Source organism: Cyprinodon tularosa, unplaced genomic scaffold (assembly GCF_016077235.1).
Source record: "Cyprinodon tularosa strain WSP-4 unplaced genomic scaffold, ASM1607723v1 ctg19, whole genome shotgun sequence".
In the NCBI taxonomy this organism is placed as follows: domain Eukaryota; kingdom Metazoa; phylum Chordata; class Actinopteri; order Cyprinodontiformes; family Cyprinodontidae; genus Cyprinodon; species Cyprinodon tularosa.
In genome coordinates, this window is record NW_024038678.1 from 1,912,320 (window position 1) to 1,928,639 (window position 16,320).

At 36.6% G+C, this 16,320-nt stretch overlaps 1 protein-coding gene across 1 annotated transcript; it reads right to left on the reverse strand.

The window, feature by feature from the left end:
- Positions 1–312: 312 nt before the first annotated feature.
- Positions 313–12,584, reverse strand: elapor1 (endosome-lysosome associated apoptosis and autophagy regulator 1). The gene is made up of 22 exons (XM_038283085.1): positions 12,429–12,584; positions 10,866–10,986; positions 10,513–10,693; positions 10,272–10,419; positions 10,117–10,197; positions 9,931–10,036; positions 9,671–9,820; positions 9,389–9,477; positions 8,459–8,636; positions 7,642–7,770; positions 7,104–7,194; positions 6,314–6,416; positions 6,076–6,213; positions 4,558–4,818; positions 3,939–4,115; positions 3,717–3,867; positions 2,328–2,424; positions 1,915–2,016; positions 1,622–1,748; positions 1,296–1,474; positions 1,006–1,171; positions 313–932 (listed from the first exon to the last, which is right to left on the reverse strand). The coding sequence occupies exons 1-22, from the start codon at positions 12,531–12,533 to the stop codon at positions 852–854; spliced, it is 2,961 nt and encodes a 986-aa protein (XP_038139013.1). The 5' UTR covers positions 12,534–12,584; the 3' UTR covers positions 313–851.
- Between the last annotated feature and the right edge of the window lie 3,736 nt (positions 12,585–16,320).

Below are 16,320 nucleotides of genomic sequence, written 5' to 3' on the forward strand. Positions count from 1 at the left end.
AACCATTTGCTTATTAGAATGTAGACAAAATAGAAAATAATATCACACAAATTCACATAATGCTGAAAAAACCTTGACTTAAAAAAAGTTTGAGTTGCATGTTACACTAAATAAAATATCAGTGGAGTTGATTCAGTTTTCCAAATAATCAAGTGAAAAATACAGCGATTTAACATGCAAGTGCACCTCAATAATGGTTAAAGAATTATACCAAATGTTTTATCATTTTATATGGAGCCAATAAGAAGGCAGTATCGGTGGTCAGCTGCTGCTGATACTTACAATAAATTTTCTATGATACTCTGTTTCAAATAAAGTATATTCATAAAGCATGTTTTAATATAAGGTTCATCAGGAACACTACAATTAGGTCAAATTCACATACTGTCACCACAGCATTATTCAACTTAACAAATAGCTAAACCAGATTTAAGAAGAAAAAAATAGTTAGGAATGGGAAAAAAAATCAACTCCATCCTAATTTACAAAGACCTTAAATTGATCACTTTTACACATCAACGTAAAGTTGAACTTTATTCAGGTTTTGATCATGTTTAAAACCCTCCAGGGGGTAAGAACCACGGCAAATTTCTGTATAAAAAGTTAGTATTTTTACTTCAGGCTTAGTATTATAGCCCGTAACATCAAACACAAAATAAAATTCCCATCGCTTATTTGAAGTTAACAAATGAAATATCTTAAAGACAAATATTTTGATACAAAGAAAATCACAGCATATTATATTTTGCTTTACAAAATGTCTAAGATCAAAAATTCACTGACGCTAAATCTCTAAAACTGAAGGCTTCTTCAGTGCTTTAAGAACTGCTTGTCCTCTGATGACAGCTTCATCAGTCTTCCTCCTCATCTTCCTCTTGCTGGTGCTGTGAAGAAGACTTAAGTGGAACAGAGTCGAATCCATCTGATGTTCTCTGTGAAAACAGTTGTAATGTCCGCTTTAATATTGAACTGCACAGTGTAAATCAAAATATGATAGTTACAAACCTCTCTGGAGAAAGACTTTATTCTGGTGAAGAAGGATTTATGGGTGAGATCCATGAGGTCATCCTCTGCATCCTCTCCCTCCATTATTGCACAGCTGTCAGCAGTCGGTAGCTCACACTCTTTACCTCCAGAGCCCATCATCAGCCTGGAATACCTATACTGCAGCCTACCAGAGGGATAACCAGATAACATCTATGGTATATGATTTGGTCATGGTCTGTATCTGCTAACGTCCTAAGACGCATTATGTTCTATAAAATGTTAAAGGATATAAAATATCTTAGTCTAACTTGCGGGTCTTCTTCCAGAAATAACAACTGAGACTGATGAGAAGCACAGCAGTGATGAGTCCAATGGAAACACCAAACTTGAGCCAGAAATCCATAGTCACACAAGCACTGACTTTTGGTGGTGGCAGAGATTTCCCTCCATAACAGTGCAGGGGCTGCTGCCACACATACGTAGTTGTCTGAGAGACAGAAAGACATATTTTCCCAGTTAAGATCTGTTTCATCAAAAGAAATATTGTCTTTTGAGCTTCTAATAGCATCCTTAATTTTGGGTTATTTTAAAAAAGCAAAAACAGCAAGTGGTTTGCTTTAGTAACGTATGATACCTGAATCCCCTTGTCGCAACTACTGATAATTTCTCTGTAGTGACTTGTAGTGCAAAGTGGGCATGCATGCTGGGTCTCCCACAGGAAGTGAAACGTACAACCATCACATGTCCCTTCAGAACAGCCACTGTTAAGGAAACAAGATCAGAAAGAAAATCACGGCCTTGAAGGGTTTCTACAAAGCGCCCCTTTACCGCCGTTTAGTTTCCGTTAGCTTAACACATCAATGGTGTCAGAGTATGAGTGCCTAAAAGAAAGGTCTGAAGCTGAACTTGGGTTCATTTGTGCAGCACCTGGGCAATATGATGCCATCTTTAACACTGGTTGTGGGGTTGCATCGAAGTCTGACAGAGGCGGACCTCCCCTGCTTGCAAGCTTGGGTTGCATCACTGGACCTGAAAAGACCATTGGCAAAACATTAACTGGTTCCAGCATGGAACTTTCTTCTTAAATAGCAAATATATTTTACTAAATAAATAAAAAAAAAATTCAAAAATATAATTTGTGTGGACTTGAAAGTATCACCATGGCCTAATCTTTTTAACTCACTAAATAACAATATTCTATTAGGAAAATTATAATATAAAACCTTCTGTAGATTATTAGATCTTAATTTCACCTAGATAATCAAGCAAACAAAAAGTATTTTATATATATAAAAAAAATGCATGCATATAAAATAAAGTGAGATAATCAGTTCATTTACTTATAATAAAATATGACGTCTGGCAGCTGAGAAGAAGCTGAAGGGAACAAGGATGCTGGAGAAGAGATGCCTTCTAGCGTTGTCTTAGTGGTCACCCCTGCAGAGATAAAACACAGGCAGCATTACTACCTGTTAGACTAAAGGCATTCAATATAAAGGTTTCATATCCATTTCTGGTCCGGTAACCCAAAAATATAACATATAGCCATCACTGGATGATGGATCCCTCTAAATAAGAAAAATAAAAAAACGTGCAATTTTTTTCATGAACTAGGCATATGGCAAAAAAAACCCAACAACAACAAAAACCACGGTTCATAGTTTGGACCTTTTTATTGGATTGCATGTGAGCTTTTGCACAGTGACATTTAAAGCTTACACCGGGTTCAGCACTGATGCTGTTGCGGTCAATGTCATCATACTTATATTTGCTGCTATAAAGAATAAAGACATTTACACAGATCATGTAAAAATATGTGAAATTTAGAAATGCTTTCTGTTCTCATCCGATTAAAATTAAATTGCAAACTTTGACCTACATAAGAATAGTTAAATTTACCAATATCAGATTTAAACAGTTTGACAAAAATGAACATGCTTTATTTTGTTTTCAGAACATTAAATCTGATTATGATGAGCATTTTCTGAAAGCGATTAGTCACTCCAGAAAGTAATTAAATAGTTTTGCAATATATGACAGAGCTGAGCAATGAATATTTTTTAAATATGCTAAAGAAAAAATGTTAAACTGCAAGGTACTCAAGTAAGAAGTGTAGGAAAATTTCAGGTGGGTAAAGCTTGGGAAAAAAAAACAACCTCACATGTAGATACAACAATTGGGTCATTTACACACTTGAATCATTTTTTTTCCAAACCACACAGGATAAGTGTTTCTTTTTAAAGTGCACTAAGAGGTGCAGCATCACAGTGCCCTTTCCCTATGGACCCTCATGAAAAATCCCCCTTTATCATATTAATGTGTTAATAGTTTGTCAATCTTTTGCTGCTATATGTTAAGTCATTTTGACCTGCATTTGCATCTGCAGTCTAAAACTTCACCCAAATACCTTCTCTAACACAAATATCTAACCTGATATTAGCATGTAGTAACGTTCAGCAAAATGCTACAAAGATATGAAGTCATTTAGAGCAGTGTTTTTCAACCCTGGTCCTCAAGGCACACTGCTCTGCATGTTTTAGATGTTTCTGAGCTTCAGCACACCTGATTCAGATGACTGCAGTTCAGCAAAGCCTGATAATCTGCTATCAATTGATAACAGGTGTGTGAAAGCTGGCAAACATCTAAAACATGCAGGGAAGTGTGCCTTGAGGACCAGGGTTGAAAAACACTGATTTAGAGCAATGGAAAGCTTCAGATTAAGTCCATACCAATGAGCGAGTCTCCAATGATGACTGGTTGAGAAGAAACCAGGCTCTGACTTCGGATGTCAGAAGGAACCAGGGTGGATTGACATATGTAGCCTTTGAGCACTTTTTCACTTTCAGTTACGTTGTCCACACAGGAGGCAGGTACTCGACTCTGTGGGAGAAGGACTCTCAAATTGAGCACCACTACCTTAAAAACAAAAGTCTTTAGGATCAGTGTCTCACCTCTGTTCCACACAGATTCAAATTAAAGAGATGAAAATATCGCAGGCCTCTGCTGGTGAAACGGGGGTTGCTGGTGATGCTGGTGACATTAGACAGGGGAGAAAAATCGTAGGTCTGCATAGCCTCTCCTTCCTTCTGAACCCTGAACGTACAGCCGCTGAGACAAGCTGTGTAGACCTGCAGATTGGGAGTCAAATTTTCATTCTATGCTGTTCAGTGTGGGAGGATTTACTTAACGATTTGATCTGATCTTCGGTGGAAAACCAGAAAAAAAACAAAGTGTAAGAGAAAATCAGGTACAATTATGAGATAGATCACATTCTGCTTTTGCTGGTTTAGTGAGTTACTTCTTGAAGGTTTGTCTTTCTAGGGTAAAGGGATTTAATGCACTAAAAAGTGTGGATGATGAGAATGATAAAACAAATGTTTGCCTTTACAGCCAGTGGGGGTGGGGGGGGTGAAGACTGTTCTGTTTTTTCACCTCTGCTAAATACATTAAAATGCTAGAATCCTAATCCAGTTGGTTACACTTTAGTTTGACAGTTTAGTCTAAAAAACACAAGTTTGTAAAATAAGAGGAAAAACAATAACCAGCCTTTCAAAGCCCTCAGAATATTACCCTGTTTGTCTTTGTGTTTGGTCCACACTGGACGCATGCTGTCTCTCCAACAGGCTGACTGGCTTTGATGAAGGTATTTGGTGGACATCTCTCACATGCTCCTGTGCCATTGGCCATATAGTGTCCAGGTGGGCATGGGACACAGGAGGAGTCCTTATTGGATGTGGCAGGACAGCGGCGACACTGAAAGGCCACTCCTCCAATCACATTGGTGATGTGGATGGAGTAGATCTTTGCTGCATCAGTGCTATAGTTCCTGTCCTGAGAGGTCAGAAACATAGTTACTCATTTTTAGAGAGTCAATAGTATCCTACTCTTTATACTATAATGCAGTTCAAAACCTGTGAAAAGGAAGCATTATACTACAGGAGCAAGAGGACTAGAGTAGAGTTTATTATACAACTCAATACTGCCATCTAGAGTTGAATAAACAGTTAAGAGTTTAAATCATTTTTACACAGAACTGCAGCTGTTGCTATATGCCATGCAATGATGCTGATATTTCTCTAAGTGCACTGTGTAAACATTCATATGTGCTTTGTATTGGACTCTTGGACACTCCAATTAATAAATGTCCATACAGATGTTTATATATAGTACTGTATGTTTTTTTTTTTTTTTTTTTTTTTTTTTACAACAATAATATGGTTGTGATGGCTGGATTTCTGTCTTCTTGGGGAAAAAATGTTGACATTCTCCTTTGGACCAATCTTTTTCAGAATTGTAAAAGTTTTTATTAAGAGTTACCAATGTTTACATTTTGATCACTGCTGCACTTTATAAATGGCAACGTTCATATTAACTGCTAAGCTGCTGCTCATTCACTGTCGGAAAGCTGTATGCATCAAATTTCTTTTGTACACTCTCTGTATACAAAATGACAATAAAGTTTGTCTAAGTCTAAGCCTATTAAGTTAAGATAATTAAAATACAAACTATGTTGAACATCCTCTGCAAATGAATCAGGTTGTTTGATCATTAAACATTCTTAATATATGGAAATTTTATGTTTGCATTAAACTTTACTCTCAAAATAGAATTAGAAATAAGTAAAATAGTTTTATTAATTCCTCCAGAATACTCAAACTCGCATTCGCCACAGCTACAAGAATAAAAGGGCTCAATCATCTTCTCAGCGTGTCATCAAATTTGGCAGAGGCCTGTTAATGAGCCATCCATTTGATCTAGGTGTGTTAGAGCAGAAATGTTACTAAAAGCTGCTGTTTTTTGCCTCTTGAGAACTGAATTAGAGAACCCTATCAGTAATCCATTGAAAATACAGTGATAGAAGAAGAACATTTCTTATAATTGTGTTTTTAGATTCGATTTTTCCTTCAACTGAAAGATCAGCTCATTGTGCAACATGAAGTCCAGGGGGTAACTTCCTAATCCCTGCAGCTAGTTTTGAACTTTAACATCTAGGATGAAAGAAAATTGTGTGTTTGTGTCTCTAGGCTGGCAGGCATAGCTGGAGGGTAAAAAGTGAGCTGTGACTGTCAAATGTGTGATGCATCGCACCATGCTGAGGTCCTCAGTGCGTTGAAAGGTCCATGTGAAGCTGACGGTGTTGTTGTTCTGGATCAGGTAAGTGTATGACTGCTTGCCATTTCTGCCCTTCCACTGCTCCACCAAATGATTACTCCACTTACTATAACCCTGCAGCAAAATAATATGCATGCATTCCTAACTCATGTCAGGGAGAAAAAAAAAAAAATGAACAAAATAAAAACAAAAATCAAAAACAAAAAATACTCACCGCTAAGAAGTAGAAACTGCAGACAGACGTACAGATGGTCTCAAACACAAAGGTGATACGAGACAGTTCACTCCGTTCATTGGCTTTTGCCATGGTCTGAGCCCTTATATAACCAAGAAACAGTTAATTAAACTTTACTCTTAGATAAAAGTCACATAATTGTCTCATTATCATTAACATCCTACCATGTATGAAAACAATGCATTATTTTCCTTCCATTTCCAAATTTGCCATTATTTTATATTGGCACATCTCTTAAAATTAGTGTTGCACTGATACCGATACCAGAATCGGACGGGTTCCTGATCCAGCACTAAATTGGTGGTATCTGTATCGGTGAGTAGCAACAAATAAGGCCATTTTGAGAGCCAAAAGTTTATTCAACTATTGTCACCCGTTCCAGGTAGGCAAAAAAAAAGTTCTACTGAATTCACTTAGTATTAGTCTTTTTTTCTGCTTCACAAACAAAGGCAGCAGCTTGACAAAGCCATGATGGCAATTATTTTACAACCGAGTAGTATGCAATTCTTCAGATATACACAAACACATCAATTTCAGACAGATGGTATTGGTATGGTATCGATATCGGCCAATACTAAACAGCCAGGTATCGGGGCCAAAAAATGGCATTGGCACAACACTTCTTAAAATCCCAGTGAAATACATTGAGATCATGTGATTACAGGTATGAATCCTTTAGTTAGGTGCTTCTAGCAATCAGAAAACTTTTAGACATAATAAATAAAACTTGGAAGACTCAATGTTAGTGCTGCATTTGGAATATTCTCACCTGTACCCAGGAACGTTGAGGGTCAGCGTCAGGTAGTCAGTGTCCTGAAACCCTGGGATGGTGTAGATATACTCTCCAGCTACTTCCCATGCTGCCATTAGATATTTCATCAGTAACGACAATAGTAGTAACATTTTAATCCAGATTATTCAAACTGGAAGATGAACCCAACATTTGTTACTCAAACCACATAATATACCTCCTCATGGAGAGTAAAGCCTGAGCGCCCCAGTTACAAAAGGACTAAAATGTGGTAAATTATTCTGTCCCAAACTTGCCTGTAAAGAAAAGTATCCACACAGCTTCTGCTGTGACATATTGTTTTCTGTGTTTTATAAAAAGGTCAACAGTTAAAACATTTAAAAAATCTGTAAATGTAACTAAGTTGTGACATTAAGACATTTTCGAAATAATATTAACTTTAGAGTTACCGTGCATGTTTAAGTTTGGTATCTTCTTCGATCTCTGACTATTTCACCCCTTCACTCATTTTCCCATTTTGATTCAAAGCTACCAAAGCTAGAAGCTGGTGTCTCACCTATTCTCCGCTCTGAGTTGCTGAACTCCTCATGAAAGACAGTGCTCTCCATGTTCCTCGGCAAAGTGTTCCACCACTTGTACTCGAATCCCAGCAGTGGTTCTGTGCCAACAGGGCACTTTTTACAAACTGTCAATAAACAAGAAAATATAGAAAAATGTGTGTATTCTATCAATATATGGTAGTATGTTATACATTCATCTGTTGTTTATTATGCTATTTCAGTGCTTGGATGAAATTAGTCAAGTCCTCTATTTGTAAATATATTGTTAAAAATTTTCCAGCTATTAAAAACATTCTTACTAAACCCCTTAAAACCAGACTCTGGCTTCCTCAGTAAGTTGAATATGCATATACCATCAGATGTAGATGATAAATGTAGTATCAGACTGTTTAACTCAATTTATTTTCACTTTTCTCCGAAAATAAAGGCCATCTATTGGAGACACATACTGCAAATTTATTATTTACCGTTAATTTGAGTAGATAAATAGGATGATTTGCCAATGGAATCAGTATTTTTACTCTTAAAATAATATAATTAGATAATATGCGCTTGAAATAAGACAATGCAATTGTTTTTTCTTATTTTAGATGTAAATTGTCTTGTTCCATTGGCAAAGTGTCTCACTTACCTCCTCAATTCAACAAAAATGCAGTCTTTTTAAGAAAAAAAAAAAAGACTTGCTTAGATTTACATTTTTGCAGTGCATGGACCTGAGGACTGATACGGAACTGCAAATTTCCACTAATGTCCCAGTGAAATCTCCTTCATGTTTACAAGAAAAGAGGACCAATGTGAGTACAGAATGAGCACCTTTTCCATCTGAGTAGGAATCGTTGCTGCAGGGCTCACAACCTGAAGAGTTGGTCACAAAGAAGCCTGGGTTACATGGCGGACATGTCTGTTTCTCGCCTGATGCTGGAAGCCTCACCGCTCCTTCAATAACCTCGCTGCAGATCTTTGGTTCGATCCATTTGTACATGAGCTGAGTCTGAGACGCACAGGCAAACAGAACATTTGAAAAAATTATTTTGCACTGCTTTACAAAACCCTTAACATTTCACATTTTTGACATTACACCCAAATATTCAGAATTATTTTATTGATATTTCATCTCAGTAAATATAATTGTTTTGTGTGTATGTATTCAGATCCTTTGGGTTTAACAGGTTTGCTGTAAGCAAAGGTGTACGTTTTGTTGGTGCATGTATCTGATAACTACAGACTAAAATTTTTCTGCCTTTTCTTTGCTAAATAGCTCAAACCTGGTCAAAATTAATGGAGAATATCTGTGAACACCAGGTTTCCAGGCTTGCAACTGACTTTTTAAATTAGATTCAGGTCACAGGCACTTTGACTATACCGATCTAAGATATGAATAAAAGTGTATCTATTTTTTTTTTTTATTGTAGCTCTGGTTATTGGAAGTTAAAGATCCAGCCCAGTTTACAGTTATATGTATATTCTGTTTCCCGTAATAAAGAAAAGGATCCCCCTGGCATAATGCTGCCACTTCCATGTTTTATTGTGGATGATGTTCCAAAACACAAATGCATGCCACACTTTGTTTTCAGTGTTGAAAGATATTTGATAGTAGCTAACAAAATAATTACGGTTTATTGTTATAATTATATTTGACAATCACTCTAAACAGCCTGATAATTATGGTTACATCAGATGGGTGCATTCATTATTTCTGTTGTTCTTTGGTTCTGCCAAACAGGAAAGCAGATCTCTGATTACCTTTCCCTCAGAGTCGCATGGGGTGTGGGTGTAAAAGTAGTCACTGTTTGTACATGCAGGTCTTGGTTTACAGCTCCCTGAACCAGGTACTGGTGACATGAAAAAGGCAAGCAAAAACAGAGCTGAAAGATGTGAACGAGAATAAAACTCACATTAAGATTTTGTAAAAAGGCCTCTCAGTCGCCACTTAAATGTTTAACTTTACATGCCGACTTCATTGTGTTAGTGAAACTAGACAACATTTCATGGCTGCAGGTGTACAGGATATATGGAGAAGCATACCAGCATATTTGTCTGGTTCACAATCATGGCAAACAGTGGCGCCCTTGTTGGAGTAGGTATCAGCGGGGCAGGGGATGCAGCGAGCAGATCCTGCTTTTGAGCTGTGTGTGCCGGGTTTGCAGTGGAAACACTCAGATGTGTAGGCAACTCCTAGAGGAAAAAGATCAATCAGCAATTAATCATTAACAGGCAAAGGCAGTTTGGGGAGAAAACAAAACATTTAGGCTTCCAGACACACATAAAGGAAGCTTTTGATGTACCTGAGACCTGAATATTTCTTAACAGCACAGGTGTGACAGCACTGCCCTGCCAATCATATGCTGCAGTCCGCCAATACAGAACGTTGTTTCCTTTGCTCAGCTCTACCTGCAAAGAGGAAGTGTGAACTAATTACAGAGTTTTTCTTCTAAAGGAAAAATGATGGGATTGTGTTGAAGTGTACAAACCTTGTAGTTACTCCAGCTGCTTTCTGAAATCCTCATCCACCGACTCTCGGAATCTGTGGACTGACACTGGTCGTTCTGAACCTAAAAGAGAAATGAAGATTTTACCCAATATTTTCTCATTTTCTTGAAAACGTATACACAGCTTCTGTACTTACAAAGAACTCAAAATAGATGTTGCTGTCCGGGTAGAAATATTCAAAGTAGAGAGATCCTGGTTTCTTCAGGTTCACAGCATAAGAGAGCGTTGCAGTGCACTCATCTGTGTTGGAGGCCACATATTCACCCTTTGGTGTCCAGGTGGAGCTGCAAGAGCATCATCAGTACAGAAACGGTTTATCGAAACCCTCAAGACATAAGGAAGGCAATATGTAACAATGCATTCATGTTTACACTCACTTAGAACAGTTGATATTGGCATTCCCTTCATTTATCATCATCCCATGAGTGATAAAACCCATTGGTAGGTTGTCCCAGTCTTCAAAGGCGATGCTGGTTCCGGAAGAGTAGGTGCCTGCAGAGCACTTCTGGCACTGCTGTGACTGCATGTCAAGGAACTCTCCTTCATTGCAAGAAAAAGCTAAACACAAAAAAAAATATAGAAAATTAACCTAAAGCAGAGAAACAATACTACTTTACTTTAAGTTTAAAGCCTCTCTAATACAATTAAATGTGATCTACCTGGACACAGATTTATATTTAGAGGTAAACAAATGTGTGAAATAGGGTTCCAGGTGGGGTTGGTTTCTTACTGCAGTAAGTCCCTTTGACTGGATCTGGGAGGCCTGTGCACGTTTCTGCTTTGTTGGGAATCGCTACCCTCCATCGTGACCCGAGCACATCACACTCTGTATACTCAAAGTGATAATCTGACTGTGGAGGAAAAACACAGGTGTGAGTTTCACACAGATGGCCCAACAGAGTGAATGACACATGAGATGCAAACAAGCCGGCAAAAAAGGCAGAAAAAAGCTTGAAAAATGTCATCGAAGTTAGAATATTGAAAAAGAAGAGCACCTTGCTTTGAAATTAGATCACTGGGTCATTGTGTACTTCTGGTATTTTAATCCTCTACCCAGTCCAGCCTCCTTGACAAATAAAAGGATAGGCTAATATTTGCTATGGAGGCTGTTTCAACTGTTAAACTTATCAAGGAAGTGCTTCAGTTTATCTAAAGACCTCAGGTGTTATATAGTGAGCTGAAGGAAGAAAAACCAACTCTTATAACTCTTCTGTAAACATGCATGTCTTCCAAGAACAACAGAGCTACATGTAAAATGTTTTAACCCATCCCACCAAAAGTAATGTACTTTGGGAAATGACCAGATGTGACTCAAACAGGAGTCAATCCAGGATAACTAAGCTCTTGATAATCTGTAGATCTGGTCTCTGGTCAACAACAAGGTGTAATATTCCAGGGAAGGTCGCTCAGTAGACCAATCAGGGTCTTCTGGGATTAATAGTTAACAGAAACAGCTGTACCAGCACTGCTCTGCCCCCTTTTTTTTCTTTTAAAGCCTCTGCATTAGCTGACCTTAGGAAATGAACGTGTGTTTGAGTGGGGGAGTCTAATGTTAAAATGCAGCAAACTGGAGATGCATGGGTCTTAACTTAATCACCTTCTTTGAACAAACATGAGGAAACCAAGGCAACAGTTCATCATGTCAGCTGCTCTTCATGGTCAATGAAGCTGGCATGGAAACCTGCTCTGGATTGCTCCTAAATGTATATTCTAACACATTACGGAAACTCCACAAAAAGGAAAAACTCTTTGCACTACTCTAAGTGAGTCGTCTTCAAATTCAGGGGATATAAAAACCGTTTTGGGTGCTATGAAAATGAACTGCTGTTATGCAAACTGAAAACTGATACGGGAGTATGCTGAGAGCAGAGCAGATAGCGCAACATATGAAGTTTGTAGTAAGGAAAAAGTATATCTGATAATCATATCAAGAACAGATGGGAGCAGATTTAAGTACAAGCCATTGTTATAAAGAAATTGGTGTTCTTCCTACAGAAATGTCAGAAAAGTCAAGAGACAGCCTTTTTATATCTTTTGGAAGAAAAACAGCTCTAACAACAGAAAACATTTCTCAAAGTTCATTTATCATAAAACACTGTTTCCTCTAATTATATCTATCTTAAATAGGATTGAATTAAGTTGCAAAGTTGAATATTTCCTGATTATTAATTGTTCTTAACAGCAGCACCTCTAAGCATTTGTCTCACCATCTGTCACCAGCCATGACATTAACAGAAGAAAATATAGTAAAAGGTAATGCAACTGTTGTTAACAGCGGTATAAATCTTCTCACCTCTTTGCACATAGGCAGATCTGCACAGGTATATGTGACAAGCACCCAAAGCAGAAAAAAACAAAGAGTGCAGATCCTCAGGTGGCCCGGACCTCGCTCCATCATAGCTGTGGTGGTGCTGAAGTGATGCAGCGGTGTTGATTCAGGCCCTCAGGTGCTTCATGTCTGACTGTAGGAGGTGTGGCTTACCTTTAGCTGTGAGCAAATAGGAAGAGATAATTGGCCTTAAATAATGGATAAGGTGTTCAACATTGTTTACCATCATAATGATGCATTATTTAGTCCATAAGATACAATAAATATACTTATAAATTAGACTGGATTAAGTTGATAACCTTAATTTTATTATTGTTAAAAGACATGTCAGCAATACCCTTCATTTACGTATAGCTAGAGCAAACAAACTGCACATCTAGAACACATTTCTATGAAAAAAGTACTTTCCTTATATTTTTTAAGTTTATCTTGCTTTTTACTCTAAATATACACTTGTTTACTTTTCACATTTTCATACAATTATACCTTAAATGGAAACAAGCTTGAATTGAAGATCCCTAAAATAAAATCATTGCAGGTGTGAAGCTTAATTTAGATATTTTTATTTAATGGTGCTTCATCTAGCGACGATAGAAATTACAAAAACAAAACCAATATATAGCTGCAAATCCCAGATAAGAAGTTTACGATGGTATAAATGTAGATAAATGGTCCTATATTTATTAGGTTAGTTAATAAAGTAAGATATTATCCATGCAACTTGCAAAAACGGAATGAAATTAATTCGGTGAAAGATTAGTTTTAACTTTAGAAAGAAAGAAACGCTCTAAAATGGGTCCTACAAGCATTTGCCGGACACCAGTTGATAAACAACGTAACTTAAAGCTGATCGTAGTATTTTATTGCTTCATAAAGCAAGGTTTGTTGCCCTTTTTAAGGAAATATTTCAAACAAGTCACTAATGTTGAGGTGACTTTTCTGTGAATTCTTCCTTCATGATATTGTCCTCTAATTTAGACAGAAGACAGAAGTTTCACAATTACAATAGATCCTTGATTGTATGTATGACCCAGACCAGGAAACTGTCATCCTGCTGACAATCAGATAAAATTGTAATCAGTCAGACCTTAATTTACATATATTTCAGTGAAGCAGTATTGCATTGGATTAATACAGTTGTGCTTGAAAAAGCACACAAATAATTGAATTTGTCCCAGACAAATTAAAGTACCTTGCTCTTGAAAAGTGAATCAGCATACCCATCAACAGGTAACTTTACCTCAATTTCAGTGATTTCCTATGTATATATATATATATATGCACATATAAAAAAAAAGATATCAGCTGAGGTCTTTATGACTTTAATGAAAGGGTATTTAAACTTTCAAGAAATGCTAGCTGAGCTGTGGGTTTAAAAAACTAAGGAGTTGGCTAACAAAAAGCAGATTAAAACAGGTTGTTTTCAATGTTGCTTTATCATTATCTTTAGTTTGATTTACTTTGGTGATTTATAAATTCATTTTGAGCTGAACTGTCTCAAGTTGTCTTTAGATGCTGCAACTTGATACTGGGCTTAGATTAGTTAGGACGAAAACGTCTACTCAGATAAACCAGACCTTTTAGAGGCCTTGACCTTTTGTTTGTGCATAAAAGGAAAACTACTTCTCGAAAAAGGACTTCAATACAATTAAACTATAGTGTTACAGAGCATTTAAATGTGAATTTATATGCACTTAATTTATTCAGGTTTCAGCCTAATTAAAAAAATGTATCCAATCTATATTCTCATAAAAAAAGACAGCAGCTGTGCTATTTTATGAAACTTTTAAATGTTAGCCTTTGTTTGTATTCTACCATGTACATTTAATTAGTTAAATGTAAAAGATTTTTCAGTTTCTCATTTAAAAGTGAATCCTACATTAGTAAAAATGTTATCACAGCTAAATGACACTAAAACACCTTTCATCATGAAATTTTCTTAAATGTTTTTTTTTTTTTAAACCTAAACTTCAGGGACTTTTATTTATGTTGATATAGGAATATTGTTAAGTTTACCCCTTTGTTTTTTCTCTTTTGAGCAGAAAAAAACATTTAGGAAACCCAATCATGTCACCCAAAGAGAAGAACCCTGGGGATGCCTCTATATCACTGCTACCCTAGCCAGCGTAATGTTGTGAATATTTAGGTTAGTTATCATGTCACTATGCTTATTAGATACAGCCAGAAACCATGATGCACTTTCAGCCAGTTGTTTTCTCCTTTTTTAACCTCAAAATTCCAAAAGACCAGCTAAGCTTGGTGTATGACCACCATAAGAACTTCTTCTGGAGCAAGAATCAAATGTTGTGCCAGAGGAAAACTCTCAATGAGGATGATTGGTGTGTGTTAGGAAGGGGATTTTTGTCTCAGAGGTATTCCAGAAAGTCACCCCACTGGGATTTTTCTGAAGGAAAAATTAATACTTGCAGAAGCAGAGGAGACAAATAAAGAAGAGTGAGAATGACATCAGGGTTTGAAGGTAAAAAATAGGGTGTTATTATAAAACTAGTTCCTTGGTTGTAGAAAATTATTTATCTAACAAAAAGCTCATTCCACCTTTTTCATATTAGCATATGAACTCTTAAGTAGCGTTCCATTCTGAATCCCTTGGTTTCAATTTGAGGTTGGTCCCATACTGGCAGATTTAAGGGCTTCAACTCCTCTGGGAAGTGAATTTGAGTTCATAGATGTTGACTCCATTTCATTCCGTAAGTTTTCTATTGGGTTGGTATCAGGGCTCTGTACCGGCCAATCAATCTCCTCCACGTCTTTGGATCATTGGTGTATAGTCACGTTAGGAAAGAGGTGATCTCCAAACTGATCCCACAAAGCTGGGTGCATCCAATTATCCTAAATCTGTTGGTACGTTGAAGCATGAAGAGTTCCTTTTTTTGGAACTTGTCAGACAAGTGCTGTTCTCCTTGCACCAAACAATCAGACTCTTCCAAGTGGAGTAACACAATTTATCACAACAGGAAGTTTGGAGGTCTGTAGCTATTGACTATGTAGAAAGTTTGCCACCTTTTCAAATAATATACTGGCACCACCCAGTCAGGCAAATTCACTAGATTTGTTCCACATGTGGAATCTTATCACAGCAGCACAATGGGTGAGAAAAAAATAAATGAATAAATCACTGAGCTCCTGGTACTCAAACCATTTTTTATATGAATGAATCATATATAGGTGCTTGGTTTTATACACCTGTTTATGGAAGTGATTGGAAGACTTGATTCCAATGATTTACATGGGTAAGTAAATACATTAATATAGTGAAAGTAATACTATTTGAACCTGTGAATGTTTTCCTTCACAGATTTTTTCAACCCAGAGAAGCTGAAGATGTATGGAACAAATAGAACATTAACATAATTTCAGGATGAGACGTCAAGAACTACAACCTGCAACTGCTGCTAAACATAAAGGCCTGATATTAAAACTGTCTTCTCAGAGTTTTTGTTGCCAATGTCTTCAGTGAACAGAGCAACAAAATAGAAAAAAACTAACACTGAACTTAAAGAAATTGTTTTGATACTTTTGTTTCTTCTTTTTCACCATTTTAAAGAGAACACAGAAACAATTAAGTAAATTATATATATATATATATATATATATATATATATATATATATATATATATATATATATATATATATATATATATATATATATATATATATATATATATATATATATATATATATTCCTCAATGGAAAGAGAAAAGTGCAAACTGAAAATATGTACAAATGAAAACCATTGTCAGTTGTTTTTTTTTGCACCGTTTGATGAAAGCTGATGTGTTCCACTAATTGGGAGGAAGCATGTGAGGCCCATTATAGATGCAAAGAACGGTCAT